Raw genomic sequence first — 18,497 nt, forward strand, 5'->3', positions numbered from 1 at the left:
CCCCCTTTCCCCTAAAGGACCCCTTTTTGGAAAGTAGATGCCACAAGGCATTTGATAAGAGACATGCTGATTATTTTACAGATACCATTTTTGTCACAGGGTTTTGAAAAAGAAAAAAAGAAAAGAAAAATATTTTTTTTTGCTTTCTTTCTTCGTTTTCCAAAAACGTGGCAACAAATGAGATCTGCAAAACACTCGCCATGCCTCTTAGCAAATACCTTGGAGTGTCTATTTTCCAAAAAGGGGTCATTTGGAGGGGTTGCATCTACTATCCTGGCATTTCAGGGCCAACATTAGAGGTTTATGCCACACATCACCCACTCTTGAAGACCAATCCTTTTCTGACACTTTATGTTCACATGAAAACACAGTTTTTTTGCTAGAAAATTACTTTGAACCCCCAAACACAACATTTTTTTAAAGCAGAGGCCCTAGAGAATAAAACGGTGGGTGTTGAAATCTTTTACGTTACACAGAATTTGCGCAGCAATTTTTCAAACGCAAATCTTTTGGGAAAAATACACTTTTTAGAATTTGAATACACAAAAACACAATATACTGCCCAACTGTTTGAAAAAATATAAAGTTACACTAAGTAAATAGATACCAACTGCCGGCTGCATTCTTGGATTCCCCTGTGGGACAGGAGCGCCCAAGAAATCTGTAGAAGGCAGCAGGGGGGGGGGGGGTATGTCCCTTCCTGCTGCTCGTAAAATCAAGTCAGCAGCTAATTGGCCACTTGGATTGCTTTTACATGAAAGCTGAACGCCAGCTGAAAAAAACGGTACCAGATTGATGCCTGTAGTTGCAGGCATCGTCCCGGTATAACCACCCAAAATCCAGCGACATTGCTGGTCCATGTTGGGCATATATGTAACAGCAGGGAACATGGGCATACGATTAATCGGGTCCGTGGACCAATATTACCGTAATTCATTCTTTTCTGTAATGCCCATGTTGAGGGTTAGGTCCAAAGAGTTTTAAATTCACAAACCGTGATAGGTTTCAATGCAAATTGTCTGGCAAGAGCTGAATTTGGGTGGATGGCCATGTATTGTTGCGTGCATAAATTGCCTTGGCCCACAATCAATTGGTACAAATCTTCCGTGAAAAACAGCGGAGAAGCTAAAACGCTAGTGCTGGCAGCGAACGGGGCCGATCCTGCTAACTCTGCGTTTTTGTGGACACTATACAAAGGAGGCACTAGTATAGTTCTGTACATGATCAATATCTTGATCTGTACCAACACTATACTAGTAATGGGGGTGATCAGCGACCTATAGCGTGAGTGCGATGGTGTGCAGGCAATCTAACACTAGCTAACCCTGGCTGGGTGGGGCGCTAACTAACCCTGACGTTAACGGATGTCGCTAGTATCAGGAATACAGTGATCAGTGAAAAATTCTTTATACCAACACTGTACTAATGGCACTAGCTGGGTCACGGGGTGATCAAAAGGTTCATAGGGGTGATCAAAGAGTTAAATGTGCTAATCGAACGTGTGTGTGTGTGTAAAATGTAGTGCTTTTACTTGGTGCTGAGTTTTCACTTCTCTCCCTGGACTGACTCGCCTGCAAAATGTGGGTAAGCGGTTGGCAAGTAGTTAAAAAAAAATGTTTAAACATTGAGAATTTTTTTTAAGATTTTTTTTTTTCTTTTTATTTCTTATTTTTGCAATACTTTTATCAAAATAGTACAATGTTACCATAGCAGTCAAGAGGGGGAGCGATGTGCACCCGAGCAGGCGCACAGCGCTGTGTCCCCGTGTTAGTACAGCCAAAGCGACGTACTGGCACGTCAATTTGCCTGTAGCTGCCGCTCTGCTGCAGTACATTGCGGGCGGACGGGAAGCGATTAAATGTGTTTATGCAAATATTTTGTTGTGCCATCTTTGACTATGTCTTTGATACCTCATTCAATTAAATATTGACATGGTCTCTGTATGTACAGTTTGCATACTGTCAATAAAACATTTGTAAAAAAAAAAAACAATATAAACAACCAATTACATAGAATGATTTTCAGTAGTTTCCAATTGTGTCTCTTTTTCTATGTTAGAATTCTTTGTCAGATTTTAAAATGTTCTTATGTATACCAGACTTGTGTGAACAGGAGTTTTGCAAGCTGTGCTCTGGTCAATAAATCCTCTAGTTTTTTTTAGGGTCAGACAAACTCCAGCCATGACAACCCAGCAACATCTGGTATTAAATGACAGCAACAATAGCACAAGTGGACATTGTTCAGAGACAAAACAGACAAGGCTGGAACACTTCAGAAAAGTCTAACGGGGACAAATCTCACATAGCTCAAGTAACCGTTGTAAAAAGTCAAAAGTTTAAACTCACCTCCCCGATTTCCATTCTCTTCATCCTGTAAAACATACAAAATCAAGTTATTATAATTGAAGCAGAGGTTAAATGTTGTTCACTGAGTAAAAAAAAAAAATTCATATTTTGCCAATTTGTAACCTGCGTTAGGTCAAGTCAGGTGGAATTTGTATTCTAATGACAGCGGATAAACATTTCATGTATATTAATTTAAGCAATGAATACTCAAGGTGGGAAATTCACAAACTTTCTAGGAAAAAGTACAAATGTATCAGTGAAAAAACAGGTTAGCGCTCATATTAACAACCCAATTATAAACATATCCACAATACATAATCATATTGATAATAAAAATAATTGCGTCCAAATAAATTGTTAAAAAAAAATATGTATATATATGTGCCAAAAAAGTCCAACCACCAATAAAAGACGATCTCTTTCCTTGTGTCTAAAGTGATTTTCACTTTCAAATCTCTGTGTACAACCAAATTCACCGTGCAATAATCCACCACCAGATAGATTAAATGAACTCACCAGAGCAAAATGCTGATCAAGTTATAAATCAGCATTAGCGCTTTGTGCTCTGGGTTGCAGGAAAGAAAGGAATATTAATAGAAAAAAAAAAATCGCTCAATTCTCCCATCAGCAGTCAGTATTGAACGGGGAATCCCTCCTGTGGAGCCACTGAGTTCTCCTGGCAGGAGGAACCATCCCTGCTGGCAGAACACAGTGATTATTGCTACCGGCTATAGTAGCCGCTAACAATAATCACATGCAAAATCGGATCACTCAATGTGGATACATTCAGCCTGCCCATACATGGTTCAAATCTGGGCCAGTCCCTGCTGAACCAGTGGAGATTCGAACTGTCCATGGCTGGCGAAAGGTGTTCTCTCTGGAGGTTCTTCAGTCTAGAAAATTAATAAAAGTCAACAGCTACAAATCCTGTAGCTGCTGACTTTTAATAAAAGGACACTTACCTGTCCATTGATCCAGCACTGTCCTCACCCAGGCTAGTTTTTTTACTTGCCTTTGGGTTCCCGGCACCAGCATCTTAACTGTGGGCAGCCGGCTGTGCTGCTTGCAGCTTCACAGCCGGCTGCCCACTGCACATGCACAAAGCTTTGTGAATGATCCCAGTGTCTTCTGGGACCCGAGATTTGTCCCAGAAGACTGCGGAGAGGGAGGAGGAGAGGAGAAACATGAGCACATGCCAAAACTGACACAGATCTGATCCCAAACAACAGAAAGAGAGCTGTGAACCAGGCAGTGTAATGAACAGTAGCTTCCTATCCCTGCCGGGTCTGGTGTGACTCCAGAATCTAAAAAAAAAACAAAAAATACCTCTATGATTAAATCCAATATAACATCAAGCAGCAGATGATGGAGTAGTTACTGGACACAAAGGAAAAATAAAGCAGAGACTCTCTGAGGAAGAACAGGAAGGTATTATCACTTGTAAGAAGGGTGTTTAAACAGACATAAGTGGGATCCGCTGGAGGTTGTAATGGAAGCTGACACTACTGTATGGACATTTATCTACAATAAATCATCTCTATCTGCAGTACAATACAGGGCTTTCCTGCCGCAGGATGTAGTCTCCGAAAATACGTTTATGTTTTACGGAGGAAAAAAATAATTCACAGAAAAACAAGCGAGGGAAGTGGCACAGTCAAGAGTTCAATTCATTCTTGGCAGGCAGAATCAAGGGGATATATTCCGATGTCACGCAAAAAACACAAACATCTGATAGATTAAACCTATAATCAAAGTGCTGTATTTGTGTAAAAAAAAAAAAAAAAAACCTACTTACTTCATTAAAACAAATATATGAAAATCGCCACTCCGAATTCCCTAAAGTGGTTCGAAAAGCAGGACATTGTTACCTTAATGCATTGGGGGGGCATATTGCGCTGTGTGCCCCCATAGCAAGCGGCTTCCTATGAAGGAACACACAGAAGAGGAGGAGCCAAGAGCACCAGCAGGGGACTCCAGAAAAGAACCATCGAGGGTCGCAGGTAAGTATAATGTATTTTTTATTGTAGGGAAAAAAATAGCTTTACCCATCACTGTTGGTGGGGTAATAGTATCTGCAACTGAATACAGATAAAATAAAAAAAAATTAAATATATAAAGAATTTTAAAAACACTTTTTTTTGGTAAGTATATTTAAAGAAAAACAACTTAAATTTTGGATAGAGTGGAGAACCATTTCCCTTCACTGCATATCATGCAAGAACAAAAGGAAGGGAGAGAAAGTATCCCCCGAGTCCCCTTTTGGACAATTTTCATAGAATAGAAAGATTTTCTATCTATTCCTGTTCCAGTGACAACTCAAAATTTTGCATTTTCCCCTAGTTTCAGTTAGGATACCTAAAAAGTGAGCTTTGGGCAAGATAAATCCTATAGGTCCACATCTGAAAGTGGTAGAAAAGTCCACTTTATGACTCCTACCTACAACTAAGCCTATATTAACCACTTCCAGTCCGGACACTTTTACCCCCTTCCTGTCCAGGCCAATTTTCAGCTTTCAGTGCTAACACACTTTGAATGACAATTGCGCAGTCATGCAACACTGTACACATGACATTTTTAGCATTTTTTTGAGACAGATAAAACTTTATTTTGGTGGTATTTATTCACCGCTGGGATTTTAATTTTTTTGCTATATAAATGAAAAATTTCAAAAATTCTGAAAAAAGTGTTTTTCTTATAACATTTTGCAAATAAATAATCTTTCTTCATAAATTTTGGCCAACATTTATTCAGTTATCTTTTAAGTAAAAGAAAAAATAACCCAAATTAGTTTATAACCAAAAATTACAATTTTTCAAAACATTTTTATTTTTATTAATTTTTTTTATATTATTAATGTTTTTTGTTGTTTGATTTTTTTGGTTTTTTTTAAACATACGGTCACCCTAGCAGTATAGTGTCACCATAGTGAATCTGTACTACTTGTGGGGGATGATGAAGTTTTTTTTTTACACTGATTGCTTTTACACCCATAAAGGCTGTAAAAGCAATAATTTCTCCTCTCTGGCTGCATTCTTGCAACCATTGAGAAATACTGTGAGAGCTGTGATTGGTCACAGCTTGCCACATGGTACAAGGCTGTTGTGAATAGTCTTGTACCATGTGACCTCTGTGATCATTCACAGATTTCACAAGTAGTAAGCAATGTCAGGAAGCGACATCTTGTTTACTACTGTTCATGTGATTACTGATTGGCTAATCAGTGATCACATGATCAGGACCTCACACAGAGGTCCCGTACAGCGATCGGTGTCCCGCTGTGACACAGCGAACACCGGATCGCGGTGCCGCTCCCAGGGAGCGCGCACAGGCTGTAAATAAGGGCACAGTTTATGAACGGCAACCCGCTCCTGCACTGCTCCTGTCCACCCATTTATGTACATGGGCCAGACAGGAAGTGGTTAAACTTACCTGAACATACAGTGAATATCTCCTAAATGTGTACCGTATAGGAGATATTCACATTTAGACGACGGTGGCAAATGCGCACCTCGCTCTCAATGGACGGCATACTGGTGTATGTGCAAGAGAGTGATCTCATCGTGGCCCGGCCATTCGAACACCAGGAACCCGCAAACTGGGTGAAGATGGAAGAGCCTACAGTGGTGACAGCATGCCGCTGGAGGTCTTAGTTTTAAGGCATGTCTGTCATAATGTGCTAGTATGCCATGCATACTAGCACATTATGACAAACTTCCTGAAGGGGGGGGGGGGGGGCATTTTTTTTTTTTCTTTTTGGAACATTGCTACCGCTTTAGCTGGCCTTTTAGAAGAGCTGACTGATGCTCAGGGTTCACACTCTCTCTGCTGTAGGAGCTTGCTGCTGGATGAAAAGGCTGAGTGTTGAAAAAACACTAAAAATAGCTGCCTGTTAGTTTGGAACAGACGTATGTTTAGTTAGTTTATATGGATTTGTTATACAAAGCCCCACTGTTTGTCTGCTGTGCTTATTTGGGGTCTTGCTATTTACAAGTGCAACACAAACCTGCTTGGACTGCTTCTGGGTATCCCTGTCTCATGCATGGTTTACTGCTACCTTACCAGTTCAGCCAGTCTTTCATAATAAGTACATATAAAAATATTGGTGTTTGATGGACTGATCCTGCCCCTGCCCTGTATAAACTTTTAGTCCGAAAGGAGATTCATGAACATTATCACTGGCCATCACGGTATAATAACACTGGAATTCCAGCACTGTGCCAAGACATTGTTCAGTTAGCTCAAGGATTACTTATTAACTAATAAAACAGCATCTGTCTGAGAAATAGATGAGCCTCAGGAAAACAGCCATAGTCACAGTGAAAATATATAGGAGCCTGTCAAAATAGAAGTCTTTTCAAACAGCTTTGTTATCCAGACTGCGCTGTCAGGCCTGACTTCCCTAAGGCCCCTATTCACACGGGGTGGACTCCGATGAGCAGGGGATCTGTCCGCTGATCAGAGCGGAGCGGGGGAATGGCAAATTCGTGTCTGCTCAGTATATGCAGTGCAGACATGGGCACTCCTATATCCATTTAGACATTGACTCCCCTCTGATCCAGTCTGCCTAGACAGAGAACGACAGATCCCCTTCCATGTTCTTTTTAGCGGACCAGATCGGAGATGAATGGACCTTCCAGCTCTGCCTGCAAGAAAAACTGAATCAGAACGGCCATGTGAAAGAGGCCTAAAACCTCACTGTAGACTGTTCTGTTCTTTTCGAATCCAGGTGGGCAGCTGTAAAGACCTGCACGAATCTCCAAGCCAATCCCTGACTGCCCATCCAGCGGAAATGATGGCCGAATCAGAACGCAGGAGGAGTACATCCTGTGAATGGGTGAAGACGGCACTGCACACAGATGTATGAATGTGAATGAGGCCTATTTAATAGCAAAATACATGACTGAACCGATGATACCTTTGTAATGTACAGCGCTGAGCGAACTATTGGCGCTTTATAAATACTGTATAATAATAATAATACCGGTACAAAATAAGAAAAAGGAATTAGCATTTTTTTTTTCTACATGACTGAATAATTGAAAGTCATACAATTTATTGAGAAGGTTCTCAACTCCACTTGTAAATCGTTATCTCAGCTGACTGACATGACTTCATCCCATCTTGCTCACCTTAAAATTCGACTGGACTGCAGACTCCGGCGGGTAAACAATGAAGTGCCTTAAAGTAAATCCAAACCCCTCGGACGTCCTCCTCAACATGACATTCTTTGGACCTGGCCAGGAGAATATTTCCTCTTCCGTCGGCGATACCATCTCGCTCTGATCGCACCCATCTTTGTTTTTTGACACCTGAAATGAAAACATGCGTTATGGACGTCTGCATGATAATTGGAAAGAAAAAAAAAATGCAAAACAAGAGCAAGTATGATGGAGGCTAATCAATGCAATATCACAAATCAGAAAGGGGATTCTAATGAAATACTTTGTGAACCTCATTTACTGGATCCGAGGTGTATTATGTCAGTACAGAGAACCTCCCCTTTGTTTCATCCTAGTGTGGGAGGAATCATTCCTCTTGTCAGCCATGTACATAGTACTACATTCAGGCAGCAGCTGCTACACTGGCTCGCCACTGACCTTTTGCCCTGCGTCCCTTCCCCCTTGAAAACAAGCCCACATTCTGCAAATTCTATCAGCACAGATAATAATCTGCAACAAGTCATTAACTGGCACTGGGTTACCACAGACAGCGCATACCCTATGTACACAGACACTGCCTGATAGGTAGGAGGACTGGGAAATGGTAGTAATGGTCACAATGACACATCATGGAATTTGTAAAGCCAAACTCCAGGCACGGTTAGATACACCACTGTAACACACACACACACACACACACACACACGGTTGTATCAACCAATGGATTTGTAATCCTCTCCACCCAGCTGTGAGATTTGGGTTGGTCATACACTATACAATCCAAATGTACAATCTCCTTAAAAGTAGATCTAAAAGAAAGTATCAGATTTTGTAGAGCAGCGTTTTTCAACCACTGTGCCGCGGCACACTAGTGTGCCGTGAGATATTGTCTGGTGTGCCGTGGGAAAAATTCCAATTTCATCTGTAACATGTGGCTTCGGCTCACAAATAGACCAATCATTAGAATCTAATGATTCAGTGGTCGGCAAGCCGCGGCTCGCGAGCCACATGCGGCTCTTTACCCAGTCTAATGCGGCTCTTCTGTGTGCCGGGCGCCTGCTCCCCTCCCTCCTCTCGGTCGGCCGCTCCCCTGCCTCCTCTCGGTTGGCAGCCCCAAAAGTCCGCGCGGACCTTTTAATCCGGCTTGCGGATGTGGCTGTCAGGATGTGTGTAGGCGGGGCAGCGTGCCGAACGTGAGGGGAGGGGAGCTAGGCTCCTCTCACAGTCCGCCCTGAAGACCCGAACGGCGCGGGAAGACAGCGAGAGGAACGCAAAAGGTAAGTGAATTGACACGGGGGACTTGGCTTACTAGAAGGGGGGGGGGGGAATAGTACTGTGGGGGATGAAATACTATATGAGGGATGAATTACTTTATGAGGGATGAAATACTATATGGGGGGATGAAATACTATATGGGGGATGAATTACTATATCAGGGATGAATTACTATATGAGGGATGAAATACTATATGGGGGGATGAAATACTATATGGGGGGATGAAATACTATATGGGGGGATGAATTACTATATGAGGGATGAAATACTATATGGGGGGATGAAATACTATATGAGGGATGAAATACTATATGGGGGATGAATTACTATATGAGGGATGAATTACTGTATGAGGGATGAAATACTATATGGGGGGATGAAATACTATATGAGGGATGAAATACTATATGAGGGGATGAAATACTATATGGGGGGATGAAATACTATATGGGGGATGAAATACTATATGAGGGATGAAATACTATATGAGGGATGAAATACTATATGAGGGATGAATTACTATATGAGGGATGAAATACTATATGGGGGGATGAAATACTATATGGGGGGATGAAATACTATATGAGGGATGAATTACTATATGAGGGATGAAATACTATATGGGGGGATGAAATACTATATGGGGGGATGAAATACTATATGAGGGATGAATTACTATATGGGGGGATGAAATACTATATGAGGGATGAATTACTATATGAGGGATGAAATACTATATGAGGGATGAAATACTATATGGGGGGATGAAATACTATATGAGGGATGAAATACTATATGGGGGGATGAAATACTATATGAGGGATGAAATACTATATGAGGGATGAATTACTATATGGGGGATGAAATACTATATGAGGGATGAAATACTATATGGGGGATGAAATACTATATGGGGGATGAAATACTATACGGGGGATGAAATACTATACGGGGGATGAAATACTATACGAGGGATGAAATACTATACGGGGGATGAATTGCTATGGGGGATGAATTACTATATGGGGGATGAATTACTATGGGGGATGAATTACTATATGGAGGATGAATTACTATATGGGGGATGAATTACTATATGGGGGATGAATTACTATGGGGGATGAATTACTATGGGGGATGAATTACACTATGGGGGATGAATTACACTATGGGGGATGAATTACTATATGGGGGATGAATTACTATGGGGGATGAATTACTATATGGGGGATGAATTACTATATGGGGGATGAATTACTATGGGGGATGAATTACTATATGGGGGATTAATTACTATGGGGGATGAATTACTATGGGGGATGAATTACTATATGGGGGATTAATTACTATGCTTACTATGGGGGAATATTACTATACTTACTATGGATGACACATACACATCATTCATCTACTCTTGGTCCGGCCCCCGGGTCCAATTATAAAATACTTTATTATTTCATAATAAAGTAATTATAAAATAATTTCTTTGTGTTTGATTCCTATTCAAGAGAATTACTTTATATATAGTCAATATAGGCACAGAGGTAAATTTTTTTAACATTTTCTAATGGTGGTGTGCCTCGTGATTTTTTTCATGAAAAAAGTGTGCCTTTGCACAAAAAAGGTTGAAAAACACTGTTGTAGAGTATGGTCAGTTAAGACTGCCCTGTCAGACTGGTGACCTGGCTTTTCTCTACTGCAGTTATACAAACACAGCTAGGTCATCTCCCTGTCCACAGCCTATAATAAATCAGTGAAGGAGCAGCAAGAGACCGAGGAGGCTGTCTTTCTTCTCTTTTCTCCTGTATGTTCCTTGTCCACTTGGATACATGCAGCACACCTGATGGGCCCCAAGTGCTGCCCCTCCATCTTCTAGTCTGAGTGCTACTGCACAATGATTACAAAAGGCTGTAGTCAAGTCAAATTGAGGTACTATATATGGTCACTGAGGGTCTGAATTTAGAATTTCTGCTTCACAAAGGTCAACCTAAAAATCAATTGAGCAGGGTGGAAAATTGTTGGAATAACAGTGGCTGCATCCTTATGAGCTGCAGTCACTGTTCAGGTATTCTAACAGCTGTGGGTACTGCAGAAACCTGAATACAATAGCCAGTAGTGCAGATTCCTCCATGCACTGTTTACCACAATGAGGGAATCAATTCATTTCTGCTGTTCAGTCCCATGTGAAGTCTATCCATTGTGCACTAGGAAGCACAGCTACATATATATTTACAAAATATTACCAAAATAAAGATAAAATAAGAAAAGATAACACATAAAAATACCTATGAAAACAATTATGTATTTAAGAAGAAACAATTACATTGGTTTTAAATGAAACTTGTGTAAGTGCCTAGTGCAGTGTTTCTCAACCTTCTTTCAATCAAGGCACCCTTTAAAATTATGGACAGTCTTGAGGGACTCCTTTTTAGAATGGGGTGCCTCAAGACTGTTCATAATTTTAAAGGGTGCCTTGGGACTGTCCATAATTTTAAACAGACGCCTCATTCTAAAATGTGAAAAACTATTCTAATAGTTTTATATAACATCCCCACGTCTAGGACACCCAATGTTAGGCGATTTATTCTTCCAGAGCAAACACTTTTGCACACTGGTACTGACTAGTATTCCAATGTTTCTCTTCTCCCTCAGTTTTTCTCCATCACTGAGTTAATGTGACCCCAGCACTGATGGAGAAGGGCAAGGAATGGTCAAACTAGGATGCTGTGCAGGCAGCTGACATCCTTCTTATCAACTGATGTTATTTGTTGTCAGGACACCGGTGGATAGAAGATTGTGTGCTTGTTTCACCAACTGGCTTGTATACAAGTTTTGGGCAATTTTTAGACATTTTGCCAAGGTGCCCCTGAAGAAACCTCAAGGCACCCTGGCTGAGAAAGGCTGGCCTAGTGTACTGCACAATCCCACCCAGATTAGCAGTGGTAGAGGTAGTGTGTGGGCCAACGGGGCATCCTGCAAGGAACCCAGAATGGAGGAGAGGGCAGATGACTGAATCAGGGTGTTGCTACCCCTTCACTCTCCAATCACAGGCTGTGGGGAGGGAGGTAACCGAGAGTGGTCACTAAAGGGTGCATCCACACCTGTGAATGCATCCTGCCTCTAACAGTGGTTCTCAACCTGTGGGTCGCGACCCCTTTGGGGGTCGAACGACCCTTTCACAGGGGTCCCCTAAGACCATCAGAAAACACATATTTCCGATGTGTAAAGAGCAGCTACTGTGTAGAAAGCAGCTACTGTGTTTAAAGCAGCAGTATTGGAGGTAAAACGACACTCATGAATTATAATTACTGGGTAAATAATTTCATGGTTGGGGGTCACCACAACATGAGGAACTGTATTAAAGGGTCACGGCATTAGGAAGGTTGAGAACCACCGCTCTATAACATCTCATGTAGCGATGATATGCGAGCGATTGACATTGGGCGCAGACTGCACGTGATCACTGCTTGAGAGATTACATGCGAGTGGACGAAATTAACTGCAAGAGCCGACAGCCTCTCAATGCCTTCCCTCGCAGCTAATCAAAGAAACCCCCATTGAGGTTTCACATCCAATCAGAGGCAGGGTGCAATCGCAGGTATGAACACACCGTAACTGCCACAGAGAAAAGTCACCAACCTAACTGTGCTGAGTGGTATTGTCATGTAATTCTCAGGATAAGGACCAAACCACAATCCTCTGACATGTACAATTGATTTAACTGTGTATTCAGCCATTGCCTAGAGTTCAGCTTTAATGAATATGTAAACCCAGCATTTCATAATCCTGATATGTGCCTGCTGTCCCATGTACTCGTAGGAAAAAGTCTCCTGTTTACACACACACACACACTCTCTCTCACTGGGAAGAGTGGTGTGCTGCTGCTTCTCCTCCCCCAGCACTTATACAGCTATTTTTTTATATCTATACACAAATGTTTTGCCTTTCATTTCTATTTTACACGGAATGGGTTGCTTTGCAAGGTGAGGGTTTACATATACTTTAAGCTGATCCCATATACATAAATATGATCAAAAATTAAGTCTACATTTCCCTTTAAAGGGGTTTTCCGCTTTAATCCAAAAGATTGTGCATACAGTCACAAACTGAGCGGACACCATACAGATCCTTCCCATATAGTGGAACTTCTATGTTATCATATTTATGCTGCTGGATTTTAGCTTTGACAAACCATTGAAGATGACGAAGGGGATAAAAGGTCAAACTCTCCTGCAGCCAGATGGAATATAATAAGACAACAGCACACACAGGACAATGGAGATGGTCTATTGTTCCGTCAGAAGACCATTGTTGACAGTCTCCAAGAAGAGCACTCATGGAGTGCCACAAGAACCTCCATTATACATTCAAGTGAGCAGAACAAACTCCATTCAGTCATCACTCAAGGGAAGCAAACCACTAGGAAACCATCCAGACTGGGGGAGTCTAAATTCAAACTGGAAATGAACATGATCTCCCTGCAATACCCCTTCTACACATCAAAAGCTTTGTATAGGTCACACTGACAGTACTAAAAGCAAAAAAGGTAAAAAAATACAGATCTACTTTGTCGGTTCCCTTACTATGGAAGCTCAAACCATTTGTGGCTTTGATTTTAGACCTTCATTGAACCTTTCCACAGAACAACTATACCCCGGGAGCCTTGAATCCACAGGCACTCTGATGAATAGTATGGTGGGAGAGTTTGTTCACATAACAGTCGTGTGATGGACCAATGGCCAGGAGAAAGTATGGAGGTGCTAGGCATTGGCAACTACGTCCCCATTTGCATTTTTGTTTTTAACCTTCAAAAGGCCCTGTGACCAACAACTAAAAATTGCAAACAAAAAAAAAGCACTGGAAAATGTAGTATTATTATTATACAGGATTTATATTATTATTATACAGGTTTTATATAGCACCAACAGTTTGCTCAGCGCTTTACAATATAACGGGAGACAATACAGCAACAATACAGTTCAATACAAGAGGGATAGGAGGGTCCTGCTCCTTGGAGCTTACAATCTAGGAGTATCTTATATGATTGCTTACAGTGTTAATGCCTACCTCCAGGTTTACTTTCACTTTAACTAGTTTCTTTAGGTCATAGAGTCCTATATAAACCATTTCCTTTACTAACTGATGTAGCCACAGTCAGTGCTGTATAAACTGTATCCAGCATCAGCTACATAATGTATACAGCATTGTGTTCTGACAGCGGCACAGGGACTAAGTCGAGTTGCGCTGAGCAATGCTTATCCATTCACAGGAAGCTTTGTATTTTTATCAATGAATACAAGGCTTCCTCTAAGTAGCCGAGTTGAAAAGGCGGGCGCATGACATCATGATTTCCACCTCTGCCAATTAAAGGAAGCCTTGTATTCATTGATAAAAAAAAAAAACAAAACAAAAAACACAAGGCTTCCCATGAATGGCTGCCATAACACAGCATTATACATTGTATGTAGGCGATGATACATACAGTTTATACAACGCTGACAGTGGTTGTATCTAAAAGTAAAGAAAAAAGAGTTTGAGGGGTCCACTTCCACAATGAGATATCCACAACCTCCTTTGCTGGAACAGACATCTTCTCCTGGCACCAGGTCTTTGATCACCTTGACTGGCCATGCAATGTACATAGGAGTTCATTCATCTCAGCACTGTGGCATGGACAGCCCTGTGTGTTCTAAAGAAGCTTGCCTTTAAACATGGTAGAAAATTTGACTTCTCTGGTAGAGTCAATTCCCTAGCACTGCCTGCTCCCCCAGCATGTCATAACCTTCTCCTTCTGAGAGTGTTTAATTATTCTCTGTGCTGACCCAGCTCTTCTGCCCCTCCCCTCCCTACATAACCTATAGAGAGTCATCTAAATGACAGCTCTTAGTCTGCTTTAGCGATGGACATAACATCCAAGATGGTGGCACATAAGGGAGGCTTTTACAGGGAAATCACATGCACAAAAATACAAAACACAAACTTTGAGGTCCGTTTCACACCATGCCGCACTATGCGTTTCTGTGCAATTCAACCTGCATTGTCCATGCTTTTCTACAATTTTTATTTTCAAATCCTCAGACAATTTGCAGCTCTTTCTCTGCTCCTCTGCTTTCTCTGCACACAGACACACAACAGAAAGGTTGAGTCAATTTTTCACCATTTTAACTGGTTGCTGGTGTGATTTCTATATTACTCCTAGATTGTAAGCTCCAAGGAGCAGGGCCCTCCTAACCCTCTTGTATTGAACTGCATTGTTGCTGTATTGTCTCCCGTTATATTGTAAAGAGCTGAGCAAACTGTTGGCGCTATATAAATCCTGTATAATAATAATATCAGCACCTGTTAATTGATACAGGTGAGCTTAATTACAAATTACAGGAGCACAAACTTGGAATGCAATTATTTCTTTCAATTTTGAGAAGGTGCCAATAATTTTGTCCAGGGTTTTTGCGTGGAATGTGTTAGATTTGGCTTTTTGTGTCATACCAATACAAAAGGAAATAAACAAAAAAGAATGCCTAAACATTTGTATTTCCAACAATTTTCTGGGCAAAGTGGTGCATTATCTGACAGAAATGCAGGGATGCCAATATTTTTGGCCATGACTATATAAAAAAAAAAAACATGTTTGTAAGTGAGCGATCATGCATGTAGCAGTGTGAAACAGAAATAACAATGACATTGAAATTAAAATATAACATTTTTTACTTTTGCGTCATTCTTGACAAGTGAGGTAGTAAATTAGCAGCCAATAGCTATGTATGCTGAAAAAGCCACACAAACGCATAGCGACTTTCAAAAAGGCTACAAAAAAAAAACCAGCCCATTTGTCAGAATTTTCTCCGCCTAGTTAAGTGTTATCTTACTTCTCCATTGTACTTTATCATATTGACGACAATTCCAGCACCCCTGTGAAGGCATGTGGCTAACATGATAGTCTGATGACCTGCAGCCAGCCTATGACCCACAGAACAGGCATTTCAATAGCACATCAACCTCCACATCCAAAATGTTCACACAGTTTTTACCGCAAACCAAGAAATATAAAAGAAAATTATACACTATAATGTTGAATGAATTCTAGTTACAGCAGCAGCCAGGGCATAATTACCCAGGTCAGCCGGGTCAAACCTAGGAGCAAGCAGACAATTATCGCATTACATCTGAGCTTCTATTCATAAGCAATAACATAAACCATCCAAAAGGTTTAGGTGTTACTTTACAGACACACTGGCAATATGGCTGCCGAAATCCACCCACTACTAATTATACAAAACTGGCTTCGCAAACAAAAAGTCGCTTTAAGATTACTGTTGAAGCCCATAATAAACAAAAGGTGCGTCAAGTGTCCGTGATCACTACAGTACATCTGATATATAGGTCAGACATATAAACCACCCAATTATTTTGAAGGGCACATTTTAGAGTCACAATATTCAAGCAAAAGGCACACCCATGCTTCAACGTAAAAACAAACAAATCTTCAGTACTTTATGAATAAAAGACATTTTTTCGGCTTTCACAGACACCCATGATTATTAACATTTACTGAAGAAAAAAAATAGGAACTATCCTGAATCAAAAATGCTACTAGTTAAACAAGATGTTGATTTTATATATAAACAGAATACATCAAGTGTCACTTTAAGGTCTCTTTCACTCCGGGCTCGGGGGGATCTATCCACTGAGCGGAGAGATGACAGGTCCGTGTTCGCTCCACATATGCAGACTGGACACGGCCTGCTCTGCTCTATGGGAAGTCAGGTGTAAACATGCCAGCTGTCTGTTTACACCCAATTACCCTCCAATCCGATCCGTCTAGATCAGTGGTCTCCAAACTGCGGCCTGGGGGCTGGATGCGGCCCTTGGAGCACTATTTCATTTCACAGTTCATCCCAAAAATGGTGCCCAATGACACCAATGATGGTGCACAACTCCTCCCAATGAAGCCAGTGATGGGGCACAATTCCTCCCAATTACATCAACAATGGGGCACTATTCCTCCCAATTACATCAATGATGGGGCACTATTCCTCCCAATTACATCAACGATGAGGCACTATTCCACCCAATGACACCAACGATGGGGCACAATTCCTCCCAATGAAGCCAGTGATGGGGCACAATTCCTCACAATTACATAAACGATGGGGCACAATTCCTCACAATTACATAAACGATGGGGCACAATTCCTCACAATTACAACGATGGGGCATAATTCCTCCCAATGACACCAAGGATGGGGCACAATTCCTCCCAATGACTCCAAGGATGGGGCACAATTCCTCCCAATGACACCAAGGATGGGGCATTGTTTACTCCAACTGATGTTGGGACATTTTCTATTCCTGATGGTCACAGTGTGGCCCCTCTAAAGTCTTAAGGACAGTAAACTGGCCCTTTGTTTAAAAAGTTTGGAGACCCTGGTATAGATGGAGGGGAACAGATCTCCTGTTTGTTTTTAGTATACTGGATTGGAGGTAGGAGGGTGTAAACAAACAAATCCGTTTACAGCCACTGCTCCACAGAGATAAAAGGAGGGTCCAATCGGTTCCGCCTGTCAGGCAGACCACTTGTGTGAAAAGGGCCTACACATCTGCCCTAAAAAGCAGAATAACTATTGGGGAAATATGGACAGAGTGGCACAGGTCCCAAACAAGGGACATTTGTCATCCCTGGAGTTGTGGTTCTCCACACCGAGTAGTTCACACTAGAGCATGGTGTGGGAAACCCATGATCTGTGTGCATTTCCCACACCACATTCAAATCCCACTGCCCTTTCCATCTTCAGTGGGTGTCAGTGCAATGTTAAGGAAACCCCAAATGCAGGTTGCAAATGTAGTGCATTTGCCTGTATCTGGTCGCTTGGTACAAAAAAAAGACCATGCAATCTAGTTGCAGTGCCTTTCTAAAATTGGTACAAGCACTGCTTTGGGTGCGATTTGAGCCAATTCAAAATGAATGAGCTCAAATTCACCGCATGTGAATTGCACAGGAATGTGGTGTACATTCCTGTGTGGTTCACATGCAATTCATATTGTGAACCTAGACTATATGCTAAGAATGATATACTCATTGCAGCACAATATCAAGGGGAAGACCATATTTATTAATGCCAACTAAAATTACGAACACATCCTAAACGTCACAACGAGGCACAGCTGACCTATGAAGGTCACTGATTATAGTGAGATTTCAGGGAGAGAATTCCCTATGACACTTAAGTCACTGAAAGAAGCAAGGTTTACTGTTACACTTCTGCTTGCTTAACAAAGAAAAAGAAGAGGCCAGGACTAAAATAGGAGGCTGCAGGCTAATATTGGCTACATACAACCAGGCCAGTTTTATCTAAAATTAGTCATGACAGATTTTGGTCAGTGACACCAAATTTGCCACAGCTTAGCTATTGCAGTGTATCTAAAGCCAAAACTTTGTTTTTCAGGTTTGTATACAGTGGTGAGGGGTTAGAGCGTCTATCATGTGTTTGTTGCTGTGTCCTCCATTATACAGTAACACTCACTAATAAATATATATATATATATATATATATATATATATATATATATATATGTATGAAGTCCTTTCTCTTTCCAAAACAAAAATAAAAGTTGACCTCTTCTAGCAAAACCTCCTGGCTGTCCTGGAAAGTCATAAAATCCATAAATTCTAATCTCCAAATCTGTGATTCAGAATACTGAAGGAAGCAGGTCACCCTG

General features: G+C 41.2%; 1 protein-coding gene across 3 annotated transcripts in view; it reads right to left on the reverse strand.

The window, feature by feature from the left end:
* The window catches only part of ARHGAP21 (Rho GTPase activating protein 21), a 275,502-nt gene that overhangs the window by 150,320 nt on the left and 106,685 nt on the right, over positions 1-18,497 (reverse strand). For all 3 annotated transcript variants that reach the window (XM_089693776.1, XM_089693777.1, XM_089693775.1), the window contains exons 2-3: positions 7,475-7,654; positions 2,346-2,370 (exon numbers count right to left, since the gene is read on the reverse strand). In XM_089693776.1, the coding sequence (XP_089549902.1) occupies positions 2,346-2,370; positions 7,475-7,654 (205 nt within the window). The remainder of the gene's footprint in view (positions 1-2,345; positions 2,371-7,474; positions 7,655-18,497) is intronic.

Source organism: Staurois parvus, unplaced genomic scaffold, assembly GCF_062004578.1.
Source record: "Staurois parvus isolate SC_StPar_1 unplaced genomic scaffold, SC_StPar_1.0 ptg000636l, whole genome shotgun sequence".
Lineage (NCBI taxonomy): Eukaryota > Metazoa > Chordata > Amphibia > Anura > Ranidae > Staurois > Staurois parvus.